Raw genomic sequence first — 17930 nt, forward strand, 5'->3', positions numbered from 1 at the left:
GAAGGCACTTTATTTATATTTTTATTCAGTGCCTTCCGCCACTCCTAACACAAACAGGCAATGCCCGCATGTGTTGACTTGAACATTACTCGAGCATTATTCTGAGACACTTGGTAACACCTGAGCATGCTTGGAAAACACGTTATCGGAGTACGCTTACTCATCACTATTTGTGATATAAAAAAAGTTGTAAAAAAAAGGTAAAAATGCATGTAACACAAAAATGTGATTTATAGGTCATTTTCTGATGATGCATTCCATTTATTTTTTAACATTAAATGTGTGCATATGCATGTAATGTAGGGTGAGTGTATTAATATACTCCTCTGCTCTCTCCAGCGTCCAGTGTCGTTTGTCTTCTCTTCTCAGTGACGTCACCACTTTGCAAAGACTCTCTGGGTCGCGCCGCATGACACGGAAGTGGTTTAAGCCTACGGAGCATCAGAGCGAGACTCAGAACAAGGCTCCATACGCTTACATTATAAAATAGACTTCCGGCTCAGGCATCGAGTAGGAGATAAGCCGGATAGTTGGAATTGTGGTGACGTCACTGCGAAGAGAAGCAGAATGTCACTAGATCCCAGAGAAAGCAGCAGTAGGTAACTATACTAATACACTCACATTACAATACATGCACATGTAATAAAAATAATATAGATGGGAGGGCATTTTTACAAAAGCTGTGTTATTTTATGTGTGTGAAACAATTTATTCTTGTATTTTTGAATCCACAGTAAAACACTGTGACGCGTAACCACACCCTATAGTTATAAATTCATGGATTGAGGATAAACTTTTTCTGAATTTGTTAAAATAAAAGATAAGTTTATTTAGCGTAACTTTTCACTACAATAAGGCAAAAATAAAGTACAAGCGTTGCATTCATCTGGTTGATGGTGACACATGAAATATAACAGCTGCGTAAATAAATGAAACATTCAGTCTAACAGATACAAAATGTTTTAAAACGGTGATCGGAGAATTGCCTTTATTTACAAGACATTATAGACGCGTCCAGCAACTTTCGGAGCGGCAGCATTCTGCATGCAGAGTTCTTCAGCTGCACCTGTCATTAGTCATTCTCATTATACACCATAGTAATACACAGTAGAACACTGAAAAACAATGTTTAAATATGCTTTTAATATAACTGAGAAATAAAGGAAAATTTGGCAGTTGTAGCCAAAAATAATTTATGATAATATCCTTTACATTCTATTGTGATAGATTGTTACAAGTTTACAATATGGGGTGTCCATGTCTTTGTAGTCAGGCCTTCATCAGCCATCTGTAAGAAAGAAACGATAAGGTCAGAGACACGTATGTCCGTTATTGTAAAATGGTAATAAAATTGTAACTACTGCAATATTGAACTTTCTAAAATGGTGTACAAACTAAAAACTAAAAGTATCTAGTGCAACAGTGCACAAACTATTGCACTAGATACTTTTCTTACATGAAAAAACATCTTTCTTCTTGATTGATATTTCCCAGAGGAGCATTGCGGCTTAAAAGTCTCCTCATCTTGTCATCCTTAACATGTCATTCTCCAAAAGGAGAAACGATACCCCTAGAATCCCGGTCAGACGCCTCTCACCCAGCCAAACCAGATCTCACTCTTTGCACTGATGAGGGGCAGTACACCGAAACACAGTGTCTGCAAATTGAGATTCTGGTTTTGGCTTTTATCTTAAGTCATGTGACAAGGTTCATTAAAGGGTCGACATTGACTTCAAGGATTGCTACTTTCCATAGGTGGCACTAGAGTTCTAGTCCTCTTTGTCTTTGAAGAGACAATTTGCATATTTCTCAGAGGAGCATTGTGGCTTAAAAGTCTCCTCAACCCGGCATGCTTGACATGTCATTCTCCGCATGGAGAAACGTTACCCCTTGGACTCCTGTTTGATTGAAATATGAAGGTAGCAGCCAATCATTGATCAGCTGCAGCTGTCATGTGATGCTTGAACCAGATGTTGATGTCTAGAGACTTGTGGGGACACAGTACCTAGTGTGGTGAAATGGCGCTGGTCCAGAAGGTCGTTTTATTTTGTTACCCCACCATGGTATCTTAACTATGCATTTTAGAACCAGTAGAATTTTCAGGTCTTTTTTTGTTAGGAATCACTATGACTCTACCTTTGAAGCTGCTTTAAGGTCTCAAATTTTGCTTTTCAATGTTTTTAAGTGCTTATAAAAATTTATGAATTTTTCGTATTTTTAATACTGTACTTTACGTGCGCTTTGAGGGGGATTTTTTTTGTCGCACTTGAAAGACTTTCTTTAAATTAAAGTGCCTTTGGTGTTGCATTTTAATTCATTAGGGCATGATCACACAGAAGCTTTTTTTTACTTTGTGTTTTTTCCAGCTGACTTGAAAAACTATGGGTCTAATTCCTCATTAGATTTTTGCCATTTTTTTGCGCGAATACCTATCTATAACTATAATAATTACTAGTAATTGTTTGATTTTCCATAATAGATTTGCTACTTTTAAGTTGCCTTTTGTTAGTTCTTAGATTTTTAAATCAATGTTTCTTTTCCAGATTCATTTTTTAAAAGTTGCAAAATATCTACATAAATATTCTCCATCCTCACCCTCCACGTGGGAATTTTTGGATCCCAGAAATTTCTGCACAAAATTTGAAACATTTTGCAGAACATGCAACTATTTGCTCTAAAAAGTAGTAAAAAGGTTAAAGGCAAAATTAACTTCCTCTATAAGCCACTCACACTGCCTCTATCACCATCCCCTGATGATGATTCATTTCAAGGGAAAGGTACAGTGGTGTTTGAAGAATTGACTGTATCGGCGGCTGTGACTGAGGATGTGGTCAATTCTCAATCACCTCAACTGGACCAGGATGTCATTAGCTGTGCTAAGTGATCACAGTGCCACTCCCTGATGGCTTTCTTTTTCCGAAGGAATGATATACTCTGCAGAGAAGTGAGTGCAGCCCCAGCCTCCTGTGACGTTCTGGTTGAGACTCCTCTCAAACATAGCGTCAGAGAAAGTAAAGAAACAAAAGACATATAGGAAACAGCAGTGTAAGGAGAAGTGTAGGGAATTTAATAATGAAGCTGGATACAAAAGTAGTTAGGGCTTAAGAAAGGTATCGGACCACCACTTAAAACTCTTTCCTGGTATTTCTATATTGTAGCTTGTATGGACACCACTCTCTTTCCTAAAGTATCCTCTCTACACTGCATTTGCATTGGTTGAACTGTGTGCTCATTGTATTATATCTTTGCTAAAAATATATAACCCAGATATATGCTTTAAGAATTGATTGTGCCACATAAATAGTAATAATGGGAAATAATGCTTCTCATTCTTCTCGGTAAATTTAAATGGTGAATTGACTGATTTATTAAAAGGAGATCATGCAACTGAAACATAATTTTAGGGTACCAGACTAAGGGAGCCTGCTGTCAATAAATAGTCAAACAGAATAGCACTATCTGGCACGGTATAGACAGAGAGTCTGGATTCCTGCCCTGTTATACACTAATCTAAATAAGAAGCTTAAATTGCCCAATGCATTAAATGTAATGATACCCTACATCCTGTAAATGTAGACAGGCTGCAAAGTCAAGACCCATCAATTTTGCCATTTTTCATCAATTAATTTTTAACACAGTAGTCGACACGACAAACAAGAATAAGACAGCGAAGGTACAGGATCAATATCTACTGAAGCATTTTATGTAAGGCATTTAAACATTGCTGACTGTATGGAGAAATACCAGTATTTTAGCAATAAAGCCCATTTAAAGTGAACGTGAGCAAGTTTTTGACTTGCTGTTTCTATTAATAACCAATATTTAAACATACTGAAACTGGTCATGCATATAGTATAGCGGTCGGCCGAGTGACAGCCATCGCTCCCGACTCCCCACACACACGAGAATGATTGGCCACTACCAGATTGTCGCCTGACCCCTGAATCTGTCGGGGGGGGGGGAGAGTTAGGAAACCCCCATGCACATCAGATTCTTGGCTGATCCCACCAAATTGTAAGATGTTTGGCCTGTCATCTTCCTTTGATGTGCATACGGGTCTTAAGTATTCTAGCTATAGACCTGATTCTTGCCTTTTTTTCTCGCACTGGAACATACATAAAATAAGACACCCTAGTAGCCTGAGCATAGATAGATGTTTATAATTGTGAAAATTATTTACATGCACTAATGAGACTGTAATGTAGATCTTCTAGAATATTTCTTTAATTCATAGGATGCAATTTAAAGGGAACCTATCAGCAGAAAATAAGCTATTAACCTGCAAATAAGGGTTAATCTACAGGTTAGTAGCTTTATTAACCTGCTGGGAGTGTTTTTTTCTGGTGACAGGTTCCCTTTAAATAGCAGAGCTCAGTTAGCTAGTTGCTAAAATTACAAAAAAACTTGCAGCATTTTTGCTAGTACTTCTAACATTTCTTCCTCTTACTACTAACAGAACCAATCCTGATACTAGCTAATAGAAATAATCTTATATTTGTGCATTTCTCTAGTATAATCTTTAGTGTTTGCTCACATGAGTGTTGAAACTCTCATGCGAGAGAATCGGATCAATTATGGTAATTGATCAAACTTGGATCAGAGTTTTATCTGAGTGTCAGCTTAGTGTCATCCGATTCTCTCAGATGAGAAGATCGAGAATAAAATTTCTCCCTGTTCTCCATTGTGTTAGTTTGCGGAAATCAGACTGCACTCAGATGTCATCTGAGGCTTCCAAGGGTGCACCAACCTTGTGGTCACATCAAGGGTGCATCAACCTCATGGCCATGCCAAGGGTGCATCAACCTCGTGGCCTCGCCAAGGGTGCGCCAACCTCGTGGCCACGCCAAGGGTGCACCAACCTCATGGCCACATCAAGGGTGCACTAACCTCATAGCCACATCAAGCGTGCACGAACCTTATGATCATGCCAAGGGTGCACCAACTTCATGGCCACGCCAAGGGCGCACCAACCTCGTGGCCACGTCAAAGGTGCACCAACCTCTTGGCCACGCTATTGGTGCACCAACCACATGATCATGCAAAGGGTACACCAACTTCATGGCCACGCCAAGGATGCACCAACCTTGTGGCCACATCAAAGGTGCACCAATCTCTTGGCCACGCCAAGGGTGCACCAACCTAGTGGCCAAGCCAAGGGTGCACCAATGTTGTGGCAACACCAAGGGTCCACCAACGTCGTGGCCACGTGTGGGTGCACCAACCTCGTGGGCACGCCAAAGGTGCATCAACTTCATGGTCATGCCAAGGATGCACCAACCTCGTTGCCATGCCAAGGGTGCACAAAAGCCTCCTCATTTGCAAAAGGGATATGATGAGTTTTCAAATTGATTACAATGAAATAAATATATACTGCGAATATGATCTTTATAGGGACTAAGTCCTTGATATAACTGTTTATTTTAGTTTACTTTGACAGAATCCCTTTAATGTATTCTTTATAGAACTTATGTAATAACCAGGTACAGTATTTTTTTATTTTTGAAGCTGATGATTTTGCTTTGTGAAATGCTGTAAATGCAGTCAGACAAGAAATATTCATATATTTAGATCTAAATACCTCTTAGCGGAAACCTGCTGATCTTCTTCCATTACGTGGCTGGAAAAGAAAAACAAATTAGATAATGAGTTCTACAGATTAAAAAGAAAACTTGATAATTAGGCAGGTAATATACCCATGATCTAGCTTTTCTTAATAAGCAATTATATTTTTAGAACCTCACGCCACCGGCCATCATGTGGCATAGGAAAGATGAGCTTATTGTATGTGGTCAGGAAAAGGTGTCTTGGTTCTTAAACTGTTATACTAGGGTGTTTGGGGCACACAGATTTTCCATTGCAGTAGACCTTCATATTTGACCAGGCACAGCATGCATATAAATGGGGGAGCTGACAGCTAACTTATGGCAAACATAAGGATTAGGATGTAGGTATACAGTGGGGAAAAAAGTATTTAGTCAGCCACCAATTGTGCAAGTTCTCCCACTTAAAAAGATGATAGAGGCCTATAATTGACATCATAGGTAGACCACAACTATGAGAGTCAAAATGAGAAAACAAATCCAGAAAATCACCTTGTCTGATTTGGCAAGATTTATTTTGCATATTATGGTGGAAAATAAGTATTTGTTCACCTAAAAACATGCAAGATTTCTGGCTCTCACAGACCTGTAACTTCTTCTTTAAGAGGCTCCTCTGTCCTCCACACATTACCTGTAGTAATGGCACCTGTTTGAACTTGTTATCAGTATAAAAGGCACAACCTCAAACAGTCACACCCCAAACTCCACTATGAAGAAGACTAAAGAGCTGACGAAGGACACCAGTGTTACACCGCTCCGTCATACTCACCCGGCCTCCGCTCCCACGCCGCAGCCGTCCTCCGCCCCCACGCCGCAGCCTCTCTCCACCCGACGGCCATGGCGATCACCTCTGACGGGCTCGTGGCCAACGCCATCTCTGCATGCAATGCGCATGCGCCATAGGCCGCGGCCAAGCCTCCATGCTGCTTCTTGTGCTCTGGCTGTGCCCTGACCCAGAAGCACCTTCGGACCAATGTCAGACCAGAGGGAGGCGCCTGATCATTGTGTTACCTTGCACACTGGGCCCTGCTTCCTCCTGTGCTCTCTACAGTCTCTCGGTGCCGTCCTCAGTGTTTCCTGCAGCAGCCTCGCAGCCTGTCTTTCGTGTTCGCTAACAGTGTTTTTCAGTCCTGCTCCAGTGTTTCTGTTTCGTCCGTCTCCTGCCTCCGGTGTTCCTGTTCCATCCTGTTCCAGTCCTGCCGTCCTACTCCAGTCCTGCCTCCGGTGTTCCTATTCCATGCTGTTCCAGTCCTGCCATCCTACTCCAGTCCTGCCTCCGGTGTTCCTGTTCCATCCTGTTCCAGTCCTGCCGTCCTACTCCAGTCCTGCCTCCGGTGTTTCTGTTCCAGTCCTCCCGTCCTCCTTTATTCCTGTCTCCTGTGTTCCAACTCTGTCCTGTCAACTACACTTCAGTTCCTCCACGTTCCAGTCTATAGTCTTACTCCATTCCTGTATCCTGTGTGCCAGCCATGTTCTGTCATCTACACTTCAGTCCCACTGTCCTACTCCTGTCCATCCTGAGCCGCCCCTCTCGGTACCAGCTACCGTGGTACTCGAACCCCTGGGCCTGCTCCTAACGGTCCCTGTATAGGGGTCGGTTCCACCTGGCAGCTCGCCCGGGGTCCCTCAGTGCCACGGTCCAGAGGGTCCACTCCAGGAGATTCCGGCTCCTGACCTCCCACGCTAACAGTATGATCAGGCCATGGACTCCGCCGGTACTACTGCTGCTACTCAGAAAGAGTTGCTCTTCCTGCGGGAGAATCAGGGACGCATTATGTCGATCATGAAGTCTATGGACACCCGTTTGTCGGCCCTGCAGGTGGCTGATCCTGGAAATGCCACTCAACTGGCCAGTCTCCAACAGGAGCTGGGTCAGCAACAAGATACTCAAGCCCACATTTTGTCTTACATGGCCTCCTTTAACAGTCGCTTGTCTGCCCTCCAGGCTGCTACCGCAGCCCCGACTCCTCCCTCCGCGTCTACAGCTCTCCCGACGCCCCGCCTTGCCAAGCCGCCTCGCTTCACGGGGGATCCCAAGCTCTGTAAGGGGTTCTTAAATCAGTGTAGCCTCCACTTTGAATGGTTGCCGCAGCAATATCCCTCTGATCGGGCCAAGGTGGCCTTCATCATGTCCCATCTGGAGGGGGAGGCCCTGTCTTGGTTGAATCCCCTCTGGGAACGTGACGACCCTGTAGTCTCGAGTCTCTCGGTTTTCTTGGATACTTTTCGCAGGGTCTTCGATGAGCCGGGCCGGTTAGCCTCTCTCACTGAGTCACTCTTTAACTCACATCAGGGTTCTCTCACGGTCGGACAGTACGCTATTCGCTTTCGTACTGTCTCCTCTGAGCTCAGCTGGAATAACGCGGCTTTGGTAGGGGCATTCTGGCGCGGTCTTTCAGGCAGAATAAAAGATGAACTCGCAGGTCGAGATACCCCGTCCTCCTTAGAGGACCTTATCTCGCTGGCTACCCGTATTGACCTACGCTTTCAGGAACGCACTCGAGAGTCAGCGAGAGACAGGAGGTCCACCAGGCCAGTTCCCCTTTTCACCCGTTCTGCCAGTCCCCATTCTCCCGGGTCCCTTTCTCCCTCCTCGGTCGCATCCATGCAGATAGATCACCTAAAGTTGGCCGAGTTGCGTCAGAGAGAGAGGCGGGTACAAGGTCTGTGCCTCTATTGCGGTGATTCGTCACACTATGTCCGCACCTGTCCTAAGAGACAGGGAAACTTCTCCACCTAGGTCAGGTAAGAGAGGCCTCCCTAGGTAATGATGATCCCTCTCAACCTCTTACGATTTCCGTGCTTTTGGTTTCAGGGGAGAGACGTGGTTTCGAGGTGGCCTACGTGGATTCGGACTCGGCAGGTAACTTCACTCGACCTGAAGAGCTGGACAAATACCAAATTCCCGTGGTTACTCTATCTAACCCTATCCAGATTGCCACAGTGGATGGCAAACTGCTACAGGTGACCGTCACCTTGGTCACTGAAGAAGTGGAGTTGCAAGTCAGAGCCTTACACCGAGAGAAGATAGCCTTCTACGTTTTGCCTAAGCTCTCTCACGCCATTCTACTCGGTCTTCCATGGTTAAGGACTCATCAGCCTGTTCTCGACTGGTCTTCTGGGGAGATACTCTGCTGGGGGCACCCGTGCCAAGCTCGCTGTCTGACTCCTGTCTGACTGGCGGCCGCTCCTCGGTCACCTCCAGACCTTCTGGGTCTTCCTCCAGCCTACAGTTCTTACGCCGATGTTTTTGATAAGAAGGAAGCGGAGGGCCTTCCTCCACACTGGCCGTTTGACTGTCCAATTGAACTTGTTCCCGGTTCAACCCCTCCAAGGGGCAGAATCTACCCCTTGTCTCCTGCAGACACCACCGCCATGTCCGAGTATGTCCGAGAGAACCTCGCCAATGGCTTTATAGGGAAATCCTCTTCGCCCGCCGGAGCCGGGTTCTTCTTCGTCAAAAAGAAGGATGGAACTCTACGGCCGTGCATTGACTATAGGGGCTTGAATGAAATTACCATCAAGAACAGGTACCCTCTTCCACTCATTCCGGAGCTGTTTGACCATCTCAAAGGGGCTCGGGTCTTCTCCAAGCTGGACCTCAGAGGAGCCTATAATCTGGTCCGTATCCGTGCAGGTGACAAGTGGAAGACCGCTTTCAACACTCGAGACGGCCATTACGAGTACCTGGTCATGCCCTTTGGTCTTTGCAATGCTCCTGTGGTGTTTCAAGAGTTCGTCAATGAGATCTTCCGGGATCTCTTGTACTCCTGTGTGGTCATGTACTTAGATGACATCCTCGTCTTCTCGCCGGACCTCTCGTCCCACAGAAAGTGTCCGCCTGGTGCTACAGCGTCTTCGGGAGAACCGCCGGTATGCGAATATCGAGAAATGTCTCTTCGAACAGACCTCTCTGCCGTTTCTGGGATACATTATCTCCGACGCTGGTCTAAGGATGGACCCCGAGAAGTTGTCTGCCATTCTCAAATGGCCTCGCCCCGTCGGAGTAAAGGCGATACGATTTCTCGGATTCGCCAATTATTACCGGCAATTTGTCTCCCACATCTCCGCGATCACAAGACCTATTTCTGCTCTCACCCGTAAGGGGACTACCCCTAAAGATTGGACTCCTGAGGCGGAGGAGGCCTTTCTGACCCTAAAACGGGCTTTCTCCATGGCTCCGGTCCTGCATCGCCCTGAGAGCAATCGACCTTTTGTTCTCTAGGTGGACGCTTCCTCCACAGGTGGTGGGGCAGTATTGTCCCAGAGCACTGCCTCCGGTTGCCTGCATCCTTGTGGCTTCTTCTCAAAGGCCTTCTCTCCATTTGAGTGTAACTACTCGATCGACGACCGGGAACTCCTGGCCATCAAGTTGGCCTTAGAGGAGTAGCGTCACCTCCTGGAAGGAGCTGTTCATCCCTTTGTCATCTTCTCGGACCACAAGAATCTGGCCTATCTCCAGTCTGCCCAGAAACTCAACCCTCGTCAGGCCAGATGGACCTTATTTTTCGCCCGATTTGACTTCAAGCTCCGTTTCCATCCTGGCAACAAGAATACCAAAGCCGACGCCCTGTCCAGGATCTTCCAGCTACATGAAACAACGGAGGAACCTTCGCATATCATTGATCCCACTAGGATCATCACAGTGGCTCCAGTGAACTGGCTTACTCCTCCCCCAGGCAAGACACTTGTGCCTGAGAACCTCAAGCGAAAGGTCCTCCTATGGGGGCACTCATCCAAACTGGCCGGCCATGCCTGAACTAAGAAGACCCTTGATCTTATCACGCATCACTACTGGTGGCCCACGCTTCGCCAAGATGTACTCGACTTTGTGGCTTCTTGTCCATCCTGTGCTACAAACAAAGTGCAACGAAGACCTCCGTCTGGCTTGTTGCTACCGTTGCCCGTTCCTACGGGTTCCTTGGGAAAACATCGCCATGTATTTCATCACTGACCTACCCCGCTCTTCGGGCTGCACAGTCATTTTGGTGGTGGATCGTTTTTCCAAGATGGCCCACTTCGTCCCTCTGCCTGGTCTTCCCTCGGCGCCGGAGCTGGCCAAAGTTTTCATTCACCAAATCTTCAGACTCCATGGACTACCTCAACGCATTGTGTCTGACCGAGAGGTTCAGTTTACCTCCAAGTTCTGGCGTTCACTTTGCAAGCTCATGAACGTTTCCCTCGACTTCTCCTCGACCTACCATCCACAGTCCAACGGACAGGTAGAGCGTACCAACCAGACATTAACGGGGTACCTACGTCATTTCACCAACGCCCACCAGAACGATTGGGTTGACTTACTCCCCTGGGCAGAGTTTGCTTATAACAACCATGCTGGCGAGTCCTCGGCCAAGTCTCCGTTCTTCATTGTTTTTGGCAGACATCCTGGTGTTCCTCTTCCGATAACCCCTGCCTCTGAGGTACCCGTGGCCATCACCTTGTCCTCCTGAATTTTCCAAGATTTGGGCCGAGACCAATACGTCACTCAAGAGGTCCACTGATCAGATGAAGAATTATGCCGACAAAAGGAGATTGGATCCTCCACCGTATCGTGTTGGGGACAAAGTCTGTCTCTCCTCCAAATTCATCCAATTGAAATTGCCCTCCTACAAGTTGGGACCACGCTACATCAGTCCATTTGAAGTTCTTGGATGTATCAATGAAGTCGCCTACAAATTGAGATTGCCTGCTTCGCTCCGGGTCCCGAACACCTTCCACGTCTACCTCCTGAAACCTGTGGTGCTGAATCGCTTCCATTCCTTGCCTGATCCTGTTCCTCAGTCGGTGGGTGCCGATGATGTCTTTGAAGTGCAGGACATTCTCGCTATGAAGAGGGTTAGAGGAAGGACATTCTTTCTTGTTGATTGGAAGGGCTTTGGTCCTGAGGAGAGATCAATGCTCCCCGTATCCTCAAGAGATTTCTTGCTAATCTCCGGGGAGGGCGGCTTAGGGGAGGGGGTACTGTTACACTGCTCCATTATACTCACCCGGCCTCCGCTCCCACTCTGCAGCCGGCCTCCGCTCCCACGCCGCAGCCTCTCTCCACCCGACGGCCACGACGGTCACCTCTGATGGGCTTGCGGCCGACGCCATCCCTGCATGCAATGCGCATGCGCCATAGGCCGCGGCCACGCCTCCCTGCTGCTTCTTGTGCTCCGGCTGTGCCCTGACCCGGAAGCACCTTTGGACCAATGGCAGACCAGACGGGGCTATATCAGGCCGCTTCCCCCTGAGGGAGTTACCTTGTACACTGGGCCCTGCTTCCTCCTGTGCTCTCTACAGTCTCTCGGTGCCGTCCTCAGTGTTTCCTGCAGCAGCCTCGCAGCCTGTCTTCCATGTTCGCTAACAGTGTTTCTCAGTCCTGCTCCAGTGTTCCTGTTTCCTCCGTCTCCTGCCTCCGGTGTTCCTGATCCATCCTGCTCCAGTCCTGCCATACTACTCCAGTCCTGCCTCCGGTGTTCCTGATCCATCCTGTTCCAGTCCTGCTATCCTACTCCAGTCCTGCCTCCGGTGTTCCTGTTCCATCCTGTTCCAGTCCTGCCGTCCTGCTCCAGTCCTGCCTCCGGTGTTCCTGTTCCATCATGTTCCAGTCCTGCCGTCCTTCTCCAGTCCTGCCTCCAGTGTTCCTGTTCCATTCTGTTCCAATCCTGCCGTCCTACTCCAGTCCTGCCTCCGGTGTTCCAGTTCCATCCTGCTCCAGTCCTTCCGTCCTCTTTTATTCCTGTCTCCTGTGTTCCAACTCTGTCCTGTCAACTATACTTCAGTTCCTCTACGTTCCAGTCTATAGTCTTACTCCATTCCTGTCTCCTGTGTGCCAGCCATGTTCTGTCATCTACACTTCAGTCCCACTGTCCTACTCCTGTCCATCCTGAGCCGCCCCTCTCCGTACCGGCTACCATGGTACTCGAACCCCTGGGCCTGCTCCTAACGGTTCCTGTATAGGGGTCGGTTCCACCTGGCAGCTCGCCCAGGGTCCCTCAGTGCCACGGTCCAGAAGGTCCACTCCTGGAGATTCCGGCTCCTGACCACCCACGATAACAACCAGAAACACAATTATAGCCTTGTACCAGGCTGGGAAGATTGAATCTGCAATAGGCAAGCAGCTTGTTGTGATGAAATCAACTGTGGGAGCAATAAAAAGAAAATGGAAGACATACAAGACCACTGATAATCTCCCTCGATCTGTGGCTCCACGTATCATCCCACCCCGTGGGGTCAAAATGATCACAAGAACAGTGAGCAAAAATCCTAGAACCACACGGGGGGACCTAGTGAATGTCCTGCATAGAGCAGGGACCACCATAACAAAAGGTACCAGCAGTAACACACTACACCACCAGGGACTCAGATCCTGCAGTACCAGACGTGTCCCCCTGCGTAAGCCAGTACATGTCTGGGCCATACTGAAGTTTGCTAGAGAGCATTTGGATTATCCAGAAGAGAATTGGGAGAATGTCATATGGACTGAACTGTTTGGTAGAAGCAAAACACGTCGTGTTTGGAGGAAACAGAATGCCGAGTTGCATCCAAAGAACACCATACCTACTGAAAAGCACGAGGGTGGCAACATCATGCTGTGGGGCTGTTTCTCTGCAAAGGGACCAGGATGACTGATCCAAGTACATGAAAACATTTTGAGTGCAAACCTCCTTCCATCACCAAGTGCATTGAAGATGAAACATGGATGGGTCTTTCAGCATGATAATGATTCCAAACACACCTCCAGGGCAATGAAGGAGTGGCTTCGTATGAAGTATATGAAGGTCCAGGAGTGGCCTAGCCAGTCTCCAGATCTCAACCCCATAGAAAACCTTTGGAGGGTTTGAAAGTCTGTGTTGCCCAGCGACAGGCCCAAAACATCACTGCTCTAGAGGAGATCTGCATGGAGGAATGGGCCAACATACCACCAACAGTGTGTGTCAACCTTGTGAAGACTTACAGAAAACGCTTGACCACTGTCATTGCCAACAAAGGATATATAGCAAAATATTGAGATGAACTTTGTTAAAGGGAACTTGTCACCTGTTTTGGCTGCTATAAGATGCGGCCACTGCCTTTCAGGGCTTATCTACAGCATTCTATAATGCTGTAGATAAGCCCTTGGTCCAACCTGAAAGATAAGAAAAATAAGTTTTATTATACTCACCCGGGGGGCGGTCCGATGCGGTCCGGTCTGATGGGTGTCGCAGGTCCGACACCTCCCATCTTCTTGCGATACCGCCTTCCTGCTTGCTTCCTCGCTCCCGGCATTGCACTTCTTCGCAGGCGTACTTCTCTGCCCTGTAGCAGTAGCAAAGTACTGCAGTGCGCAGGCGCTGGGAAAGGTCAGACCGGACCCAGACCTGCGACACCCATTGGACCACCCTCCCGGGTGAGTATAATAAAACTTATTTTTGTTATCTTGCTGGTCGGATGGGGGGCTTATCTACAGCATTATAGAATGCTGTAGAAAAGCCCTGAAAGATGGTGGCCGCCTCTTATAGCGGACAAAACAGTTGACAGGTGCACTTTAATGTCCAAATACTTATTTTTCAACATAATTTGAAAAATTAAATCTTGCCAAGTCAGACAAGGTGATTTTCTGGATTTGTTTTCTCATTTTGACTCTCATAGTTGTGGTCTACCAATGATGTCAGTTGCAGGCCTCTCTCATCTTTTTAAGTGGGAGAACTTGCACAATTGGTGGCTGACTAAATACTTTTTTCCCCACTGTATACCTACATCCTAATCCTTATGTTTGCCTTATGTGTTTCCCCTCTGTAGGTATACATTATATACACTGTGGTAAGTTACTACACTCGGACCCCAATAACATTCTGGAGCTAGGGTGTCTCACATCTTTTTAGTAATATTTGGAATCATATTGTCACTTCCAGTTTTAAAGGGAACCTGATATGTAAAAAAAAAAAAAAACCCACAATAAACCTGAAGATAAGGGGTTAATTGCATTCTAAAGCCATGTGGCCGCCACACTGAAAGCCCGGCTGCTGGAAGGAAATTAACTTTATCCCTGACAGCCTCAGGCTTTCAGTCACAAAGGCGAGGCTCCAGTCACCATTCAGTACATAGTGAGCGACGGCTGTAACCACACCCCAGTACTGACTGACATCCAACTCAGCAGTGCATCAGTACAGAACCGACAGTCAGTGTCAGCGAGTGATTACAGCTGCCACTCAGTATGATGCCACAGCTCATGACGAGCTGCGGTGTAACTTATGCCAGAAATCTTACTCCAGTCCTTGATCGGAGTAAGATCTGTGGCAAGTCACATGTAATTTTTCAGACGTGTCAGATTCATTAAGAGGCATGAACCTCTAAGGCCTGTTTCACACATCTGTTTTTCCCCATCAGTCAAAATCCGCCGTTTTGCAAAAAAAACAGATCCGCCATTTTTCTTGGCGGATCCATTTTTTTCCCCATTGACTTGTATTAATGGCGGATCTTGACGGATGGTCATCCGTTCGATCCGTTTTTTTACGGATCCGCCAAGATTTTGTCTCTCTCTCTCACTCTTCCTTCGCCGGATCTGTTAAAACAACGGTCCGGTGCCAAACATTGTGGTCAGTACAGGAACGGATCCGTTGTCCACCATTTTAGCGGATTTTAACTGACGAAGAAAGCTGATGTGTGAAACAGGCCTACATGACACAGATGCTTGTGGCTCATACAAGTCCCCTTGAAGTATTTGGGCCATAAAGCTTTATTCTTTGTGTAATTAAAGGGGTATTCTCATCTCCAATATTCTAGCCCAATATGTAATAGGTGTTATAATAATCATATTAGCAAATACCTCCAATTAGAAATGTAGTACAGTTCTTCTGCTAAGCTATGTTGCTTATCCCATGCGCAGAGCATTGCAGTAGCTTATGTGCCAAGGTTGTGACCACTAACAGTTGTCACTATATGAGTGGTCGTAACCATGGATACCTAAGCTACTGCAATGCCCTGCACATAGGGTAAGCGACATAGTTTATCAGAAGAACTATGCTACATTTCTAATTTGACGTAAGTGCTAATATTATTATTATTACACCTATCACATACAAGGATAGTATCCTGGAGATGGGAACACCTCTTCAATTGCCCACCCTATAAAATGTTACAGCATATCACTAATATAAGATGTAATACTAACATCAGTGTGCGTCTGAGCAATAGCCTGTCCATATACTGTAGGCCATCCATCCACCCCTGTGAAGGAAATTTCAATACGGCTCCAGTCAATGGAAGAGGTCCCCCGTGTAGGACAAAGTTGTGAAAAGCCTCTTATTTATTCTGAGATTTGATAGTGTGATCTTAAAGGGAATCTGTCACCAGGTTTTTGCCACCTAATCTGAAAGCAGCATATTGTGGAGCCTGAGACCCAGATATCAGCGATGTGTCAATTGATTGCTGTAGTTTTGATAAAATCATTGTTTTATCAGCAGCAGATTATCACTAAAGGACTTGAAACCTGCTACCATGTAGTCTTCCATTTTCATGAGCTGTGTAAAACCCCACCTTCATCACTGTTTGGCAATTTTCTGCCTATGCACAGTGTACATAGAAAGCTGTCAATCAGTGGTGAGTGTGGGGTTATACACAGAGAACAGCTACATCTTCAGCATTGAAAATGGGGATGTTATCAAAACTGCATCAAGGGGCCATGTAAGTGAATCAGTGTCTCTGCCTCTACATAATGTTGCTCTCAGGTGAACTTAGTGACAGATTCATATTAACTGAACCTTTTGTAATATCATAGTCCACAAATATTTGTCAGATTTTTTTTGCATTTTAAAAATAACATAAATAACATACCCGGAACAAAAAGTACCCTCTGCTTAAAACTCCTCCTGGTCCCTGCACCTCTTCCTGGAATTAAAATGAAAAAAAAAAACACAATAAATTAAATACACATATTTTTGTACACTTTAGAGGTATCAGGTTGTATGTGATTTTTTTCCATGCATATGAGCTGTCAGATCCCTTGGTATACTGTGCTACTGTGCAATTCACAAATTCATTGGGCAGGAAAAACAGTCGTGTTATTGATATTGCCAATTCTATAGAGTCTGAGAAGATACAATAGCATCATTTAGTATGCATGGAAACACAATGCACATGTGCAACACAAACACATGATATGGCAATGAGATAAAATCAAGTATAATAGACATGATGTCAAATGTTTAATGGATAATATTTGTATTCAGTGTTATTTCTGTTTTTTTAAATATACAGACACATATGCAGGTTTAAATGGGGTGTTCTCATGTTCTTAAATTGCTTTAATTAGGCAGCATGACAATAAGCAAGTTTGCAATTGACTTGCTTTTTCTTTCTGCTGTCATTCTCCTGCAATGGTAGATTTGATCTTTGTGGCTATGTTCATAAGTCCAGTAATGATCCATTAGAATGGATCGAGCAACAATCAGTTGTTAAAAAAGAAACCGCTTTTTAGTCCCTTTTTAAAAAACTCATCTCTACTGGATCCGTTTGCCATTGAAGTCTAAGGAAAACTGATCCGTTAATTAGCTATTTGTTTTCTTCAATTTGTATCAGATCCAGTAAGCAAAAAACAAATCCTTTACAAATGAAAGAAAAACTGATTGCTAATTAACAGATCCATTTTCAATAGACTTCAATGTTAAAAGAAAGATCCAACAGAGATCAGTTGTTTAAAAACAGACTAAAAAAGTTGTGTCAGCACAACTTTTTTGCCAATGGATTGCAGCTGGATCCATTCTAAAGGATCATTACTGTACATGTGAAAATAGGCTTATAAAGTATCCATGGAGTCCTGCAGGCGTGAGCAGGAGTTACAATCCAGAAGATGGGTTAACTCTTAACATACCAGTCATCTCTCTCCTTTCCATTGATATACAGCAGCTAGCTGCTCACCTCCCTCCTCGCCCTCTCATCTTTTGAAGAGATACAGCTGATACTGCGCTGAACAGTGCGCTTGTTCAAATATCTTATTATCTGTATATGTAAATTTAGTGATAACTTTGTAAAATCACGGATAAGAAAATGTGTTATAGCAGAACTTGCACTTTGTTTTATAGTTCTGGTAATAGTTCTACTAATACTACATTCTTATTCCTGTCACTCAAGATGGAAAGCCCACCATGCCAGAAACCAGGATGTAAAGAAACTGTTATGAGTATCAAAGCTCTGAACTGCTCAGAAGACAACTTGAGAATACCAATTTAACTGAATATGTGAAGTCGCCATGGATGCATGATGTCTGTCAGTTTAAAGGGGTTGTCTGTGATTTTAACATCCTCAGGATAGGTCATCAGTGTCTGATCGGTGGGGGTGTCATGCCCAACATCCTTGTCAATCAACCGT

General features: G+C 45.4%; 1 protein-coding gene across 5 annotated transcripts in view; it reads right to left on the bottom strand.

Annotated features, from left to right (window-relative positions):
- Positions 1-804: 804 nt before the first annotated feature.
- The window catches only part of NMU (neuromedin U), a 131118-nt gene continuing 113992 nt past the window's right edge, over positions 805-17930 (bottom strand). For all 5 annotated transcript variants that reach the window (XM_073583564.1, XM_073583563.1, XM_073583561.1 and 2 more), the window contains 3 exons: positions 16398-16451; positions 5579-5617; positions 805-1288 (listed from right to left, as the gene is read on the bottom strand). In XM_073583564.1, coding sequence (XP_073439665.1) covers positions 5582-5617; positions 16398-16451 — 90 coding nt within the window. In that variant the 3' untranslated portion in view covers positions 805-1288; positions 5579-5581. The remainder of the gene's footprint in view (positions 1289-5578; positions 5618-16397; positions 16452-17930) is intronic.

This window comes from Dendrobates tinctorius, unplaced genomic scaffold, assembly GCF_039654945.1.
Source record: "Dendrobates tinctorius isolate UK_male_01 unplaced genomic scaffold, ASM3965494v1 ptg000079l, whole genome shotgun sequence".
In the NCBI taxonomy this organism is placed as follows: Eukaryota; Metazoa; Chordata; class Amphibia; order Anura; family Dendrobatidae; genus Dendrobates; species Dendrobates tinctorius.